At 38.3% G+C, this 17,273-nt stretch overlaps 3 protein-coding genes across 5 annotated transcripts in view; 2 read left to right on the top strand and 1 right to left on the bottom strand.

Annotated features, from left to right (window-relative positions):
- Positions 1–14,881, bottom strand: part of fmoda (fibromodulin a) — a 40,802-nt gene extending 25,921 nt beyond the window's left edge. For both annotated transcript variants that reach the window (XM_088308765.1, XM_088308766.1), the window contains exons 1-2: positions 14,752–14,881; positions 13,279–13,374 (exon numbers count right to left, since the gene is read on the bottom strand). The gene's annotated coding sequence lies outside the window, so the exon portion shown is untranslated. The remainder of the gene's footprint in view (positions 1–13,278; positions 13,375–14,751) is intronic.
- il20 (interleukin 20) lies at positions 4,269–6,427 on the top strand. The gene is made up of 5 exons (XM_088309669.1): positions 4,269–4,418; positions 4,515–4,577; positions 4,668–4,820; positions 6,123–6,185; positions 6,323–6,427. The coding sequence occupies exons 1-5, from the start codon at positions 4,269–4,271 to the stop codon at positions 6,425–6,427; spliced, it is 534 nt and encodes a 177-aa protein (XP_088165795.1).
- Positions 14,110–16,907, top strand: il10 (interleukin 10). 2 transcript variants are annotated; one of them, XM_088308769.1, is made up of 5 exons: positions 14,110–14,328; positions 14,551–14,610; positions 14,707–14,871; positions 16,477–16,539; positions 16,622–16,907. In XM_088308769.1, exons 1-5 carry the CDS (start codon positions 14,155–14,157, stop codon positions 16,730–16,732), a joined length of 573 nt encoding a protein of 190 aa, XP_088164895.1. In that variant the 5' UTR covers positions 14,110–14,154; the 3' UTR covers positions 16,733–16,907. The 2 variants fall into 2 exon arrangements, with proteins under 2 accessions (XP_088164895.1, XP_088164894.1); XM_088308768.1 differs by having other exon boundaries at positions 14,551–14,871.
- The last annotated feature ends 366 nt before the right edge of the window (positions 16,908–17,273 follow it).

Raw genomic sequence — 17,273 nt, 5'->3', positions numbered from 1 at the left:
TAAGGTCATTCTCAAAAAACAGCCAAAGGCAAATAGAGCTACCACAACACCTGGATGCTCTTGGCTTGAATAGCTAATATTTGACAGAGGGGCGGTACCAGGAGCAGATGGATGGAATGTTTTGGTAATCTCACTTTATCTGAAAAAAAAAACTACATTTAATTTTAAATGAAAGTGAACAAAAGCATTGCAACAAAATATATGTCTTTGAAAAACCACAGTACTTAGAAAATAAAACAATGTTTATTCATTTAATTTTTTTCAAGTTCGGCGGGCCGGATTAAAACATTTAACGGGCCGCATGTGGCCCCCGGGCCATAGTTTGCCCACGCCTGTCCTAATGGCAGAGGTTTTTTTTAGGATTTTTCGCCACACCACAATGGACCTTTTATTCTATTTAATTTAGAAGTGGACAAATATAGTAGGACAAAGTGACATAAATGAAACATAACCATTTAAAAAAAATTTAATTGAGTCTCATTGGAATGAAATGCATGTTTCCGCTCATTCAAGGAGTCATGAATTTTTAGACGATTTTTTTTGTATATATGTTGGTCAGCATTACATTTTTTTTCATATAAAAATAATCCACTATAACATTTTTTTTCCTATGGATGGAATGTTTTCTGAATTCAAATATAGGAAAATTCACGGCACTTATTTCCAATTTTTGACCTCAGTCAAGATGAATAAAGTTTTTTTTGTTTTTTTTTCTCCCTTAGTTTATAAAGTAATCCAAATTGGTTGAGATTTGTTCCATACACCATCCCAATCTGGCAACACAGATTTAATGCCACTGGCTATATTTAGTCAGACATTAAAAAACAATAACTTTTATAACAAATTACAGATATTCCTTACATTTTGGTTGAAGTGATTATGGAATACGAAAATATTTCTTTTTTTTTATAGACTTATTGTAAAGGCAAATCCTTTCCTTTTTGCTTTTCCTTACCAGTGCATGGATGCGTTACTGCGGTTAAACTTTCCATCAAAGAAGCCACTCTTCAAAATTACCTCCATTGTTTGTCTTTTGTCTAAAAGCCTGCATAAACATGAAGTTATTGTAAGAGATCTGAAATGGATAATAATCATCTAATTATAAACCAAGTGTTATGACGCTTAATGACATTCAAGCCTGTGCCATGTTCTATTCATAGACTGAAATAATTGCACTTGGCTCTTGACACCTCAGAAACTTTGAACCAAATGATATCAAGTTATGTAATTGGATACATTAAATGCTCCCAGAGATGCCAAACAAGAAACAACCCTTTGCCAGAGGTGTCTGGGAAAGACCTTTTTTTTTACCCCAAACACTCAAATCAGTAATTTTCCCGTTGATACGTAATAGATGCAGAAAAACGAGTCCATGTGACCGATTAGTGTAAGTCTCCAGCCGGTCCGCAATGCTGCTGCACGTGTCCTGACGGGAACAGCGAGGCGATCTTTCCGACATGGAAGAACCAAAAAAATAAATAAATAAATAATGAATGAGGATCTGGATGCAACAACGATACATTTGGTCTGTTTGTGATCCTCAATAAACCAGGATGGAGCATGCATGCTAAATGACAAAGACCAATCTATATGACTTTTTTTTTAAATTAATTAGTTATTAGTTAATTAGAATTAGTTCCATTTTGGTCACGTGACATTGTAGCTACTATATATAAACAACTTGAGTTGCTCAACAGTCTGAGGTCTCCATCATATTTTGCCCTCCACACATTTTCAATGGGAGACAGGTCTGGACTGCTGGCAGGCTAGTTTACTACTCGTACTCGTTTATAATGAAGGCACGCTGTTGTAACACAGAATGTGGCTTGGCATTGACGAGTTGAAATAATTTGAGTCGTCTGAAAAGTTCTGAGGGAACCCTTTCTTGGTTTGTTTATCTGTTATGCTCGCTATGCTAATAGGAACTACCTGAAGACTCGATAGTCTCAGATGACTGATTTTTGTTCACGATACGGAAAAGGCGAGAGAAAGCAGTCCACAGGGTACTCACAGCATGGAAGATACAGTAAAGATGCAAGTTGGCAGAGCTGGCGTTGTTTTTGACTTTCAAAATACGTGTGTAAACAAGGGACGTTCATTTAAGAGCTTTTTTGGGGTGTCTGTATTTGCCTTTGTTTTATTGTTAGTAATATCATTCTTTTTAAGTGTTGATATTGTTGGGCAAAATTTGAATCAGCATATTATTATTATTATTATCATAATTATTATAACGAATGAGCATATTATTATTAGATTTTTGTCGTAACTTGCATTTTCACATTTTTGTCCAGATTGTCATATTCATTTGATATTTTTTACATTCAGGCACTTTTTAAAAAATAAATAAATCAGAAATTATGCAGTAATTTATACTTACTCATACACAAGTAATTATTTGGAGGGGCTACTTTTTACTTCTTTGAGTCATATTATTCTAAAGGGAAACCGTACTCTTAGTTGGGACCTTTTTTTTTTTTTTTTTTGCTACTCTACCCTCTTCTGTTAAACTTCCTTAATTCAGGTCAACAAATTTTGAAGTGGTCGTCTCCGTACTCCGAACTTTCCGGATTATATTCAGTTAAAACCCTATTTTTTCTGCCACTGTATTTTAAATTAACCTGTCACAATGTGCAGTATTTGGGACTTTTTACGATTTTACTCATTGCATGGGACGTCAATGTGAATGTAAATTATACTAACAACTAAAGACAGAGCGCATTCAAATGTATTTTGGGATCTGTCATGTGTAAAAGTGTTTGCAGTCCCAATAGCTCAGATTTTTTTCCCACCAGTGGAGTCGCCCTCTGCTGGCCAGGAGAAATAATGCAGCTTCAACTTCAACTCTGCCTAAACTTCCCCAAACAAAAAAAATGCGCCTGCCATCTCTCTTCTACAAGGACATGAATCACAATAAATAGTTGTCGTTTTTCATCCCTTGTGTAATAACATTGTGTGGTGTGAAAGAAATATTCCAGACATTAGATTATTCGGGTTTTTAACTGGCATCGGCGTCATGGCTCTTTTGTTTCATTCAAACTTGACAAAAGTGCTTAGGGCCATTTTACTTACAGTCTTACCTGCCGACACGTGCTTCTTTTTTGTGGCTGATTTCCTTTCAAATAACCCCCCCCCGCAGTTTTGTCCAATGGGCTTGTTGGCATTGCAGGAAAGTCGAATTTTATTTCACTCATTTAATTAAAAAAAAACAAAAAAACATCTTAATAGTGATCCTGCACTGACTGAACAAAAGAAGACCAACAATAAATAAAAATAGGTAAAAATATGATGTCATACTCAACCCCCCCAACTATTCATCCACAGCACTTATCAAATCAAGGTCGAGGGAAAACCTGAGCCTCGTCAAAAAAAGATTTGGGGGAGAGGTGAGGGTACACCCTTGCGTTATCTTGCCCAGCAGGCAACCATGACTGTGCATGTGCTCAAGTGAATTTTTGAAAAATTCATCCCGTGGAATTAGCAGCTCAACAAGTCGACTGGGTGTTTCCAATCTGAACTTGTCTGACTACAGTAAAGTCCCAAGACAGCTTTTAATGCAAAAAACAAAAAAACGCACTTAAAACTTAACAGTCAATGCATATCAAAAATATTAGACAATAAAAGGAAATTAAACTGTGGCGAACTTGAGGTAAACCGAGTATTAAAATAATTGCATTAAAAAAATGCTGGACTTGGACCCCGACAAGACAGTTATCTAATCGACTGAAGAGACTATGCTGTCGAACCAGAACCGGGGCGATTAGCATGGAAGAATGATGTCACTGTATGAATGAGTCATTAAATAATGGATTAGGATATTGTAATATCAGCCTGAGGGAGGAGGAAAACATGCATTCATTTCGCTTTTTCAAACAGCGTACCTGTTTCGACACTTCCTCCTACTACGATTTTTGGAAACTGCTATTGTTGCTAAAATCCCCCTGGCCGCACTATAAGAGGAGACAGCATGGAGGCACACAGACACAGCCAGCCTTGGATTCTTCTCCAGAATAGAGGTGAACGCACAGGTGAGTGAGCATCACTGACATCCGAATGATGATTGACAAGCCGTTTATGATGAGACAGCTTCGTGAGATTGTTTGCAAATAGCGCCCTTCACGTGGATGAATCGTAAAATGGATCGAATCATAAATCATTGACAACGTAAAAATCGTATTATAATCGGCAGCAGTCACCGTGGATGATTTGTAATAAGAAATGAGAATTTTCCACTCAAATTGTCTCCTGTGTCTCCTCTCCAGACGACGACCATGATGACAGGTTTAATCTGCTTCTCGTTCTGCCTCCTGCTCTGCCTCGTGGCTAAACCGGCGCTCACCTTGACGCTGGTCAACCGATGCAGCTTCAGCGTCCACATGCCGGAGCTACGCCGATATTATTCTGAAATACGCTCAAACGCGGTAAGTCTGTCACCTGTTCTCCCGGCCAAAGGTCGTTGATGACACCATGGAGTGGGCGTGGATGTTCAATCGTATCTTGTTTGGGTCGTATGTCAGATTATCGAAGACACTGAGATTGGAGTGAGGATTCTGAGCAGAACAGCAATGAGAGAAGTTCAGGTGAGTCTATTTGGTGTTGCTCAAAATTGAAAGTTCCGAGAGTGATCCACATGTGATTGTTTGGTGAGTAAACCTGTTGGACGTTCTTAGGAAGATCAGACATGCTGCTTCCTGCGCCTGCTCCTACGCTTCTATGTGGAGAGAGTGTTCCGCAACTTTGCCTCCGATCAGCCGCAGGAGCAAAGGAGCTCCAGCGCCCTGGCCAACGCTTTTGTCAACATGAGACGGAATATAAACAAATGCGTAAGTGTCCTCAACGCCAAAAAGCATCGGTTTCATAAACTACCTGCGCACTGAACTGACCATTCACGTCCTACTTGCTACATGTGAGGCAAAACTCGGTACAAAATATGCATATTTTCCCAGTAACGACTGGTCTAATGTGTTACTTTTCTGAGTAATCAGACTACTCTTCAAATATGACAATACGTTAATCTGTAGGTTATATTTATATGGTACTCCGGAGGTACTCAACAAATAACTGTATTTAAATTGCCGTCTGAAGGAGTGACATCATGAATGAATCGTGCACGTTTTCAGCCCATTGACGACTCTCGTGTCCGTACCATACGACATAAAAAGTAGACGAAGAGAAAGATTTACGTTTTCAAACTGGGAATACAATCACTATTTTCTATTTTGAGTTTGTGTCAGCTAATAATTTAGATATTATGGTTTGTTGCACATTCTGTGCTGTCAACAGAGTGTTTATTAACTTCAGTAACACTCCTTCAAAAAAAAAAAAAAAAAACATGGAACGCGACGGAATTTGCATTGTGTGACTACAGGAGGTTCCAAATTTTAACCATTATATTTATGAACAATTTACATAATAAATGTTAATAGTTAAATATATCAAGTAAGCATCAGCTCAAGGACTCATTGACATGATTACAATGGCCGGGAATCGAAACCCCATTAATTATCATTAATGTTCAGAGAAAGCTAGACAAAAGCTAATTATTTAAAAAAAAAATGCCAAGTCAAAAATGTTGTCTTTGATTTATTTCTTAAGGAAAAACAAATTTATTCTTGAATATCAAAAATGTACTTCCAAAACTAAGTGTCATTTTTTTTTTATGTTGAACTTGTCATTTTTTGAATGCCAGCCATTTTCACTCGAGGAAACGCCTCAATCCCAGCATTTTTCTGGATTTTGACTGGTTTTGTGAGGCCAACAGAATATTCTGTTCTAATGCTATAAAAACACGGAGCTATGACGCAGAAAAATGCTAAGACGTATAAATACGTCTTTGGGAGGCAGCGACTACCTTTTTTGATAAGGTCTATGGGAATGAGTACTAACTTTTAAAATCAAGTAAATCAGTAAAGTTACTTTTTCAAAGTAACTGTGGCAACACCGATTGTCCTCACAAAGAGCATGTCGTTGTCCTACTAATGCACCTTCGTCATTCTCCGAGTGCACCGAAAGAATCTAACATTACACGGCCAATGAGCGCACAAGTTGGACATCGACTGACTGCTCAAACGGCTTGTCCACAAACGTGTCACGGTGAGGAATTAACACTTATCTTCTCCCCTCAGCACTGTCTCTGCAACGAGGACACGCACAAAGCAATCAACTCTCTAGGAACGGAGTTCGACAAGGTAGTTAACAACTAAATGTACACAACACTGCCAAGTCAGTCTTAAAGAAGACGCTCGTTCACTTCGATTCTGAATGTCCGCCTCATTTGAATCTATCTAATGTCTTCCCTCTTTGCCTTCGCTGTTACCCAACTCAGCTGTCCACAGTAAAGGCGGTAATGAAGGCCGTAGCAGAGCTGGATATGCTACTGGACTGGCTCGATGAAGTGGACCAGGCATCATTCACGGTATCACCCTTATGACAGCAAAGATAAACTCCACCGTGACATTTGACACTTCGCAACTTAATACTTGAATTAATTTAAGGTTTTTATTTTTATACATTTTATTTAATATGTTGATAATTTCAATTCATGGCATGAATGTTTAATGGAGGATGTGTTTTTAGGCTTGTGAGTTTGTTTGTTTGAATGCCAAATTATGCAATGTAACAAATTATCCAATGCCCGAATATTGCAGATGCATTCATTTTGGCACTTGGAAAAAAAAAAAAAAAAAACGATGTAAAAAAATGTCTTTGTACATTTTCATGAATACAACAATGGTAATAATGATGAGAATAATTGTTTGTAGCTTTTATAAGGGGAGTAATTTGAATTTTATAGTATGTGAATTGTTCTATTGATTAAGTTCTCACAAGCGTTCAACACGAGTTAATAAAACTATTTTCATGACTACTCTGAACGGCTTTTTCATATCACTCCAATGCTACGATGTGTGTGCGCGACTTCGAGAGACGACAAGACGTATCTCTGTGACAATCTGCTCCCTCATTGACAAGAAGTACCGATGGCTCACAAATACCTTGATGGGATGTCCAATTCTGAGAAAACGTACTCTACAACGTACCCCCCCCCAAGTGAAACTAAAGCATGACTGAGCTCAAGTGCTTCACAAGGTGCAACCACAACCACAAAGCTCAACACATCACACAACACAGTGTAATCATCACCTACATAAAGATAAAGATGTTCTTTATTAGTCCCACAATGGGAAAATGTACATTCCCACGCACAGAAAAAAAAAAAACTGAAAGTACTGAACTAAAATGAGTATTTGGACCCCACGCGCACACACAACTCGATTCACACAGCAGAGGGTGCTAAAGCGTAAAATATTCCCATGATACAATACAATCCATCCATCCATCCGTTATCTGATCTGCTTCTCACAAGGGCCGCAGGGTGCCGGAGTATATACCAGCCGTCTCATATATTTAAAAAAATTAAAATAAATAATATATATATATATATATATATTTTTTTTTAATTTATTTATTTTTTTTTATATATATTTTGTTTTCTTTCCTATATTATTCCAAACCATTGTCGTGCACGTGCTGCCACACTGGTCTGATCTGCAACTACAGGAAACGTTTAGTTGAGGTTTCTGTGGCTAAACCAACCAGTTCATAAATCCCAAGGTTGTTTTTTTTTTTTTATAATTTATTTTGATCATGTAAAAAATAAAAGAAAAAAAGAAAAAAATGTTCAAAGTACAGCAAACCACTGTGATCAAACCACAACAACAACAAAAAATGAAAAAAATAAAACCGGTATGAACAGAACAACATGATTATCAAATGAGAGCCAAAAATGTTCATGCAATATGGTTGTTTTTGATAATTTTGTATTTCTCTATTATTATTCCAGAATGTAATTTGTACATGTTTTTTTTTTCATTATTTATTTATTAACAAAAGTGCATTTTACTTTCTCTGGGCTCTATTTTTGTAGACCTCGCTTGGGCGGTTTGGGAATTTGGCACACGGTGTTTGCCGGGCGTTCCGGTGTAGCAGGGGCGTGTGCTTAGACACACGGCCAGCACGTGACAAATTGGTGGCTGAAATTTAGTATAATCTTACCGCTTCTCAAATCACGTCTACCTTTTGGCGCAAGGGAGATCGCTGGTTTAACATCATTTTGGTGTTTTTGAACAAGGAGCAGCGAATAGATTTTAGATATCATCGGATTTTATTCATGAATGTGACGACAGCAGGTAACAGAATTATAATTATTGTCATCAGTACTACGGTTTTGGAAGGGGGGCACGTGTAGCCACATAAGGATTTTAATTAAAAAAAAAAAAAATCATCATCACCATCATCAGCGGGCAACTTTACATCATCCCCAAGTGGCGATCTTCATGCAGTTTTTTTATAAACTGAGCACCTGTATGGACTTTAGCCATTTTGTTTACGCTGCCGCCATGTCAAATTTCAAGGGAATGAGAGAAGACGTTTTCATTGGCTGGTAAGCTAGCAACGATGTTGACTCGCACAAAGGTGCAAACACTCATTTTTAATGACGCGTGTCTACAAAATTGTCAAAAGAAAGAAAACTCCACCCACGTGCACAAAAAAAGAGCCCTATATGAAAAATGTTTACATTGAAGTCACATGTGAAGGCAAAAGACACTTTCGAGGAGTTTTTCAGGAGTGACTCACTTGTATCATGACTCAGATTGTACCGCAGATGTATTCCTGGAGTATTTAATCAATATTCATTCCTGACAATGACAGCATGATCATAACACGGCCATCCATTGAGGTAGAGAATACGATTTCCAAACCGCCCCCAAAACCTTTGCGTGACCTCAAATTGTACACGTTTCCTAAAACTACCATGTGTAACACACTGACTGCTGATGAATCAACAAGTCAGATGAATAGAATACATGAGAGCGATGGACATTTTAGTCATTTGGTGATTCACTTCCTTACACTTAAAAGAATCTCAAGGAACGATTGACGAGTTGAGTGGTATCGTTCCAAATAAATTAGAAGGTGCCTAAAAACACAGTGAAACATGCAGCCAATATGATGAGAGAAAAAAAATAGGCTTGAGGCGTCTATGTCTTAAGAATGTTCACCTGAATGGAATCGAATAGAATAGAATCGAAAATGATGCTCCGTCTGTAATTTCTAGGTCAAAGTCTGACTTGCGAGCATGAGAAAACCTTCTTTTCCCAAAAGGCTACTAACTCAGCAAAACAAAGAGCTCGTATTAGTTTCAGGTTATATTTCATAACGGCAATTTGCTTGCTCAATTCTGAAAAGCAAAACAAAACAAAAAAAAGTTTCTGAGGAAGTCCTTCTCATGATCTTTTTTTTTCTTTCTGAGAATGTATTTAAATGGGGAGTTTGCCGTTTTCTAACCGCTAGCAAGATTTGAATTTAGCCTTACTTCAGTCCTCCCCCTCAAGTCTTTGACCACGCCCCCTGAAGACGTGCATCAATGAACGGACGCGGTTAAAAAGTCACAGCAGTGACGTATTCATGACAGTGTTGCAAAACGCTAAGCACGCTCGAATGTTGTATTTTATGCGCGGCAGATGGCGCAACTTTACAGCAGAGGCAGGTTAAATCGGTGATGCGAATTCTGCAGACGAGCATAGCCCGGCGGATGTGACAGTGGGCGAGCTGCGTCACTGTTAGAGCGGTTAGAGCAGGCGTGCGCAAACTACGGCCCGGGGGCCACATGCAGCCCGATAAACGTTTTAATCCGGCCCGCAGAACTTGAAAAAAAAATTCAATGAATAAACCTTGTTAATGTTTTATTTTCTAAATACTGCGGTTTTCTTTTCAAAGACATATTTTGTTGTAATGCTTTTGTTCACTTTCATTTAAAATTAAATGTTTGGGTTTTTTTTCTCCGATGAGGTAAGGTGACTAAAACACTCCATCTATCTGCTCCTGGTCGGCCCCTCTGTCGAATTTTAAAACCCATTGTGGCCCGCCAATCAAATCGTTCGCCCACCCCTGGTGTAGAGCCAACTTCCCTCAATGGCAATAAAATCATCTCCTTTCATTCTCTTTAAATGTGGCACACTCGCAGACTCGCTTGGAGACACATCACCATTCTCTGTGAGGAGGCAGAATCGCAGAGTCTGGCCTTGATCTGGCAACAGTTCTGTCTGATTGTACCCCGATAAAATCGGTCAAAATCTGTACTGTATTTATCGTCCTTTTTAACCAAGTCTTCAATCTATTTTGTATTTATGAAACGTGAAACAATTTCTCATACGCATTGCAATGTATCTCACTGGCAGTTCCAGCGGTAAACGTGACGCACAAGAAAGTGGAAAACGTGCACAGCATGCAAAGCACATTTGGCCTGCAACATGTCACGGGCAAAACACTTGCAAGATAAACGTTCACAACCGCAAAGTTTAAAATGAGTGACGTCGTCAAGAGTTCCCATTCCATTTCTGCAATCACATGCGTATGAGTCACACATTCTCAGCATTTTTAGATGCGCGGCAAGAACACAACATTGCCTCCAGGAATGCATAAAGCTAATAGGTCAAGTTCTTTTCAAAAATTTCGAGGTGACTTTTGTCGAACGTGTTCAAATTTCAGCTCATTATCAAAACTTGGAAATGTCACTTGAACCGTAAAATGAACTCGATACATACTCCAGGTCAACATAGTAATTTTAATTCAGACCAACCCAAAAGGAAGTTCCTTGAAATTAGGACGGATGCGTTGGAGGAAAAGAGAGCGACTCACACCTTAAAATGACTTTGTTTACAAACCACGCCAATGCACAAATTTGCATGACAAAATGATGAGTGCAAAAAATGCAAACTTAGGCTTCGCATGAACTCATTATTAAATGACACATTGCAACTGTAAGGTATTTCAAATGACCATATACTTTCAGAGTTGAGTGAGATTGTTTCACAAAAATGTCATTTTTAGCATTTTGCCATTACAGACATTTACCGATCAATCTAAAAGTTCGTGTCGTTCAATGCCACAAATTTTTTGGGGGCGATCCGACACTAAGAGAGGAAAAAAAAAAAAAAAAAAACAGTTTCTTTAAACTACTCATTTTATTTCGTCAAGTGGTTTCACCAATTAAAATTGTCTGGATCAATATAGATTTTTTTTAAGTAGATCTACTTAAAAAAAAATTCCGGATTCAAATGAATGTTTTTCGTGCAACCATTTTTTTTTTTTATGGTCGCTGCAAACCCAATAGAAACGCTTTATGCCACTAAACATAAGGTGTCTGTTAAATCTATAAAATGAAATACAAAAAAAAAAAATTTAATTAAATAGTGCAATTTAATATTTTCTTCGTAAAGATAACAAGACTTCAGCATAATTAATTAATTCATTATAATTTTATGTATGTTTATTTTTTTTAAATAAAATAGTGCATTTTAATATTTTTTTCCGTAAAGATAACAAGACGTCATCATAATTAATTTATTTATTGTTATTTAACATATGTTGAATTTTTTTTAACTAAAATAGTGCAATTTAATATTTTTTTCCGTAAAGATAACAAGACGTCATCATAATTAATTAATTTATTATTATTTAACATATGTTAAAAAAATTTTAACTAAAATAGTGCAATTTAATATTTTTTTTGTAAAGATAACAAGACTTCAGCATAATTAATTAATTTATTATTATTTAACGTATGTTGAGGAAGCAATATTTGCTACTGGGCCAAGCAGGTCTATTAAGAAGTAATATTAAACATATATTTAAAAAAAAAAAAAATGATACCGCTTATATTCCTGAAATGTACATGACCACACACTCGGAGCGCAACCATCATCCAACACTCTCCTCTTCTCTCCGTGACTCTGCCTCCCTCAACATATAGGCCGGCCGCGTATTCTCTCCTGTGGTTTAACCTGAGGTGCTTTACAAGGTATGTTGCTTTGCCGCAACATCTGCCTGTTTTTCAACAATCATCATCTTGGCCATTTGGTCACATGACTCTGCCACAGTACGATTGTGCAGCGTCAGGCTGAAGCCGAGTGAACGAATGCCACTGCGCACGTGCATTATGCACTTACGCAAACAGAAGAAAAAAGTTCCCACTGACTGTGTATCAATTAGGCAAGAAGTCCAAAAGTTATTTGTTTGAGTTAATATATATTGCACATGAGCACTCAAATTGCTGGTATCAAAATTTTCATTTGAGAATCGCTCTCAAAAGTATCCATTTGCATATCTATCCCCCCCCCCCCAAAAAAAAGCTCATGATCCAAGGCATACCACATCATGTGTCAAACATGGCGGAGGTGATGTTACTGCATGGCTACTAATTGAAGATGAAAGCTGTACTGTGCTCACGTTCAAAATGTTGCTTAACTGGCATTGACAGCAAATATCCTTCATAAGCAAATCAAGATTTTTCCAAGGCAGATCAACGACCAAGTCACCTTTTCACTTACTGAAGACAAAATGAGTTCTAAACCTAAGTTTATTGACTATTTACATCTAAATCAGACATTAAGATTGGCTTTTTATTACACTCAAGCGGAACATCACTTTGTACTTGTTTGACCCTTGCGTCATAATGTGCCGATTTTTTTTTCAAACTCTCCGTGTACATTTCTTGGATTTTGCAATGGTTTTTTTTTACACAAACTGAACATTTTTATCGGGACTATTTTGAGATTACACCATAGTGCCCTGTGTCACTGTTAATGACAAGCGTTGTTCTAGGTATACTTGAGGTGTGACTCAAGGATTTTCATGGATTAAGCGGTTTAAGGGTCAAACTGACATCGTCAGTAACTATGTACAGACTATGCTTTCAGTAACATTTCAAAAGACAACAAAGCACTCTTTTGGGGTGATAAAGAATTAGAAACAGCTTTCTGATTTCAACTTCTAAAATATTATATAAAAAAATGTCAATGAAGTTCATGTGATGTAAATGTCAAAAATAATGAATGACTTTAGAGAGCATCAGTTAGACCAGGGGTGGGCAAACTTTTTGATTGGTGGGCCACAATGGGTTCTAAAATTTTGACAAAGGAGCCGGACCAGTTGCAGATGGATGGAGTGTTTTGGTAACCTCACCTCATCGGAGAAAAAAAATACATTTAATTTTAAATGAAAATGAACAAAAGCATTACAACAAAGTATCTGTCTTTGACACACCACAGTATTTAGAAAATAAAACATCAACAAGGTCATTTAATTTTTTTCAGGTTTGGCGGGCCAGATTAAAACATTTAATGGGCCGCATGTGGCCCCCCGGGCCGTAGTTTGCTCACGCCTGAGTTAGACAGTGGCTAATGTGTGCAGTTGACTGCTTTCAATGTCTGATCAACTTACTTCACGGAACTTGCGGGGTACACCGATGTTCGTCTTCCCTTCTCACGGTTCTCGTTTGCCATTCCTTCTTCGAAACTGCTCCTCCTTTTGGCATTACTGTTGCAAAAAAAGTCACAAATGTCCATTACAAAAGCAAACGAAGCACTCATTTCATGGCTTGTTGAATTGATGTCTTATGCGGCGCAATGAAGTCTCAAGTGAAGTTTTAGTGTGATGAAATGTACATATCTGGAAAAATATCACATGGTCTGCTCATTGTCCAACTTTTGCCATGGTTGCAATGTAAGTTTCCACTCTATTGTACGTTGTTTTATGTTTGTCATAGAGCCTTTTTTTTTTTTTTTGCATTAAGCAACTGCAACCATTCGGCATAAAATGCTAAAGTAAGAAAAATGTCAAGTGTGTAAATCCACAGCTTCATCCAAAATGTTATCCAAAATCTGATCTGACCTGATTGCTTTTTCAGAATTTATTTGGGAAACTGACTGGCTCGTTTTGAAATTACTGCAAATCACTTAGTTTAGTAGCCAAGGTCATGGTTAGTTTAAAATTGCTACAAAAGCTTACACTAAAACAACTTCTTGTAATGTTGAAATCTAGGGACACCCCAGATTTTTCCCCCCCTCCCATGACATTTCAAGATGAAACCCATTTGCACTAATGTAATGGGAGGAGTAGTCCATGTGTAATGTATGAGTCTGGGGGGGGGGAACTTTCCCACATGTTTTAAGCATGTTAAGCATTTTTTTTTTCATACTTCCCACCCAGTTCAAATTTGCCTATATAAAAAGACACCGATTGCACCAGAAATAAGAAGCCACATCACTTCTAGCAGGTGTCTCGAACCACGGAAAAAGCCAAGAACTATCCAGCATCATGAGCAGCAACATATGTCTCTCGGTCCTCCTGTTGATCCTGAGCGCGCAGTTTCTCCTCAGCAAAGTGCGATGCACTCCCATGTGCAACAACCAATGTTGTCGCTTCGTGGAGAGCTTTCCCGGCAGACTTCGGAGGCTACGACAAGACTACGTGCAAATCAGGGATTTTTTTGTGAGTAGCTATATGAGATGTCGATGCATGGACAGTACACTCGGGGGGGGGGGGACTGTCCGTGAAGGCAGCATTGCGCAGATCGACTAACCCCCCCTCGCGCACACTTTGATACGTTTTGCTTTGTTTGTGTGTTTGTTTTTTTCTTTCTTTTTTTTTTTTTAATTACACAGGAAGCAAATGATGACTTGGACTTTTTTGTATTGTTTTTAAATTACACAGGAAGCAAATGATGACCTGGACACTGCGTTGCTCGACCAGACTATCGAGGACTCTTTTAAAGTAAGTTTCTCTCTCTTTTCTCGCACGTGCGTCGCTGCAGCAACAACAACAACAACAACAAAAAACCAACAACAACAATGCCTGCTTTTCGAACAGACGCCATTTGCCTGCCACGCCATGAACAGCATATTGGACTTTTACCTGTCCACGGTTCTGCCCGCAGCCATCGTCGGGGTGTCGGAGGACACCACGGAATTGAAACCGTATGTGGAGTCCATCCAGATGATATTTGATGAGCTCAAGAGAGATGTCACCAAATGTGTGAGTAAAGAAGTTCACAAGGAGGAAGCTTTTAGCGCGTCGTTTTGCGCGCCCAGTGCGCATTATTTTTTTTTTTTGGTTTATTTTATTTTTTTGGGGGGGGGGGTGGCAATCAAAGCTGGCGAAAAGTGATCCGTACTTGAGACGAAGTAGGTCAAAAATGACTTTGGTTAAAAGCAGAACTATGATTAAACTCATGCACAAAAGTAAAAGTAAAATTAAAAATACAGACTGTGTAATGTACATAAGTATAAATGTTTTAAAAAATTGTTACTATCGATTACCTGTTTTTATAGCTTAGCACGATCAAATTAAAACGACACACAAAATAGTTGTCCTCTCAACTTGTGTAGCGCTGCTCTTTTAAAAAAGGGAAAACATATCAGTCGACTAACAAAAAAATATATAATTTAGCGAATGATAGCAACTGACAACAAAATGCACTTTACAAACATTTCTTTCGATTTTTCTTTTCAAACCACAGAGCCTCATTTTTTTTTAGGCTGACAGGAAACACAAATTTACCAGGAATTATTTCAGGAACTGATAACATCACAAATCAGCTTAAATGAGGCCATGGATTGGGAATGTCTTGCGTCTCTGAATCTGGGGCGTCCCAAAGTCAATGCCCCTTAGTTCATTTTCCCTATTGAGCCAACGTGGAATAACCCAAAATCACATTCAAACAAGTTCTCTCAGTTCACATTGCCTCTCTCTAGAGGTGCCTTTTTTTAACATGTTGCCATCTGCAAATTTTGAAAAAAGCAAAGGTAAAGGTACAAAGCAAAAGTACAGATAACACTTTTCAAATGCAGGGAGTTTTTGTAATTGCAGCATGATTTTTTTTTTATAGCTTGTTCAGGGGATAGATGCTAGCTACATGTTAGCATGTATAATACTGGTTGTGCACGTGTTTTATGTTTACAATTTATTGTACATGGAGGCAGGATGAGCTTGCTTAACGCCCCGTGGAGATGAGCTTGCGTAAATGTGCAGAGCATGGACGTGCTGTCAGTGAGAAATAAAAGCTGCTATTTTGTGCAGTGCATTTAATTGATGCTAGAAAGAAATTGAGAAATTGTATTTGGATGCACAGGCAGAACTGGATGAAGACAGTGAGGAACACGTGGGCTACATTTTCATTTCAAATGTGAGCCAATACCAGTTTTCTCTCAAGCAATGTACATTTTAATCAAATTATTGTCGTAAATCCATTTGAAGGCCCCGAATCATATTGCCTTGGCCCTATATTCATTCTGGTAAAGCCAAGTTTCTGCTTTCAAGGGTAAACGTCATAAAGCTTGTGTTTGGATGACTCCTTTAAGCATAGCGTCAAAACTCCCGTCCTAATTGTGGGCTAAATCCCCAACGCTCCATAAGATGAGGCACATGCATGAGCATGACAAAGAAAAAAAAACACAAAAAAAAAAACGGAAGAGGTCACTTATGTGGCGCACTGGAAGGAGTGTGACGTATTAAAAAAAAAAAAAAAAGAAGCATATTATGTGCATCTTCCCGAGCTTAAAAAAGGGGAAGTGAAGTGTAGGGCATGCTTGTGGGAGTCTGCAGACATGTTAAATAACACTTTCTCCGTTCTTCATTTAGAGGAAATACTTCGCCTGCCAAAAGCAGTTTGACATCATCAAACTGAACACGACGTACAACCAGGTGAGTTTTTCCTGCATTGCGTAAAATGCACGCATGCATGCTGTTTTTATTTCTCTAAATCCGGCCCTGCGTTTGTCCTCAGATGGAGAACAAAGGCGTGTACAAGGCCATGGGCGAGCTGGACGTGCTCTTTAACTACATCGAAATGTATCTGGCATCCAAACGTCACAGGAACCACGCCTTGTCCTCGTAAAAACCTCGCTGACCCTCGTCAATGTGAACTTGCTCATCTCAAGGAGAAGGGAAAGATGTGTACTTTGATTTTTTTTTTTTTTTTTTTACCAACTTGTGTGAGCGGCGTGGACTTATGGACTGCGGCCGCCTAGGAAAAGTCTGCTTTGGAATCATATTGAGTCCAATGTGTCGGCTGAAATATTTATTGTTTTAATGTGCTTTTCTATTTATTTTCTGTAACAAATAAAGGATTCGCCAACATGTCGAGCTTCACTTGATATTTTTGTGCATATATGAGGACCGAGTGACAAATAAGATGACACCCTGCACTACTGCAGTCTATACATGTTAAGTGTAAACCCAACATGCTGATGCACTAACCTCAAACGTGACCTATATCCTCCATTTCCCAGCAGCAGCACCACCGCCTTTATCTAAACTTACTGTAAGTGGAACTACAGAGCACTTGCACGTGCAATACAACTCACGCGAGGTTAAAAAAAAATAAAATGGCACCATATTTGTACTAATGATGGATTTGAAGACTGAAGCCAAGCTGT

This window comes from Idiotropiscis lumnitzeri, chromosome 11, assembly GCF_059441095.1.
Source record: "Idiotropiscis lumnitzeri isolate Australia: NSW breed Sydney's pygmy pipehorse chromosome 11, RoL_Ilum_1.0, whole genome shotgun sequence".
Lineage (NCBI taxonomy): Eukaryota > Metazoa > Chordata > Actinopteri > Syngnathiformes > Syngnathidae > Idiotropiscis > Idiotropiscis lumnitzeri.
The sequence above is the reverse complement of the archived record's forward strand: the minus strand, read 5'-3'. Positions and strand labels throughout refer to the sequence as shown.

What these genes read in the sequence shown, in the direction of transcription:
- il20 (XM_088309669.1), top strand. Translation starts at nt 4,269, where the DNA reads ATGATGACAGGTTTAATCTGCTTCTCGTTCTGCCTCCTGCTCTGCCTC. An exon ending in CTGAAATACGCTCAAACGCG is followed by an intron (nt 4,419 to 4,514) that starts GTAAGTCTGTCA and finishes GTCGTATGTCAG; the next exon opens with ATTATCGAAGACACTGAGAT. An exon ending in TAGGAACGGAGTTCGACAAG is followed by an intron (nt 6,186 to 6,322) that starts GTAGTTAACAAC and finishes TACCCAACTCAG; the next exon opens with CTGTCCACAGTAAAGGCGGT.
- il10 (XM_088308768.1), top strand. Translation starts at nt 14,155, where the DNA reads ATGAGCAGCAACATATGTCTCTCGGTCCTCCTGTTGATCCTGAGCGCG. An exon ending in TGCAAATCAGGGATTTTTTT is followed by an intron (nt 14,329 to 14,550) that starts GTGAGTAGCTAT and finishes TAAATTACACAG; the next exon opens with GAAGCAAATGATGACCTGGA. An exon ending in TGAACACGACGTACAACCAG is followed by an intron (nt 16,540 to 16,621) that starts GTGAGTTTTTCC and finishes GTTTGTCCTCAG; the next exon opens with ATGGAGAACAAAGGCGTGTA.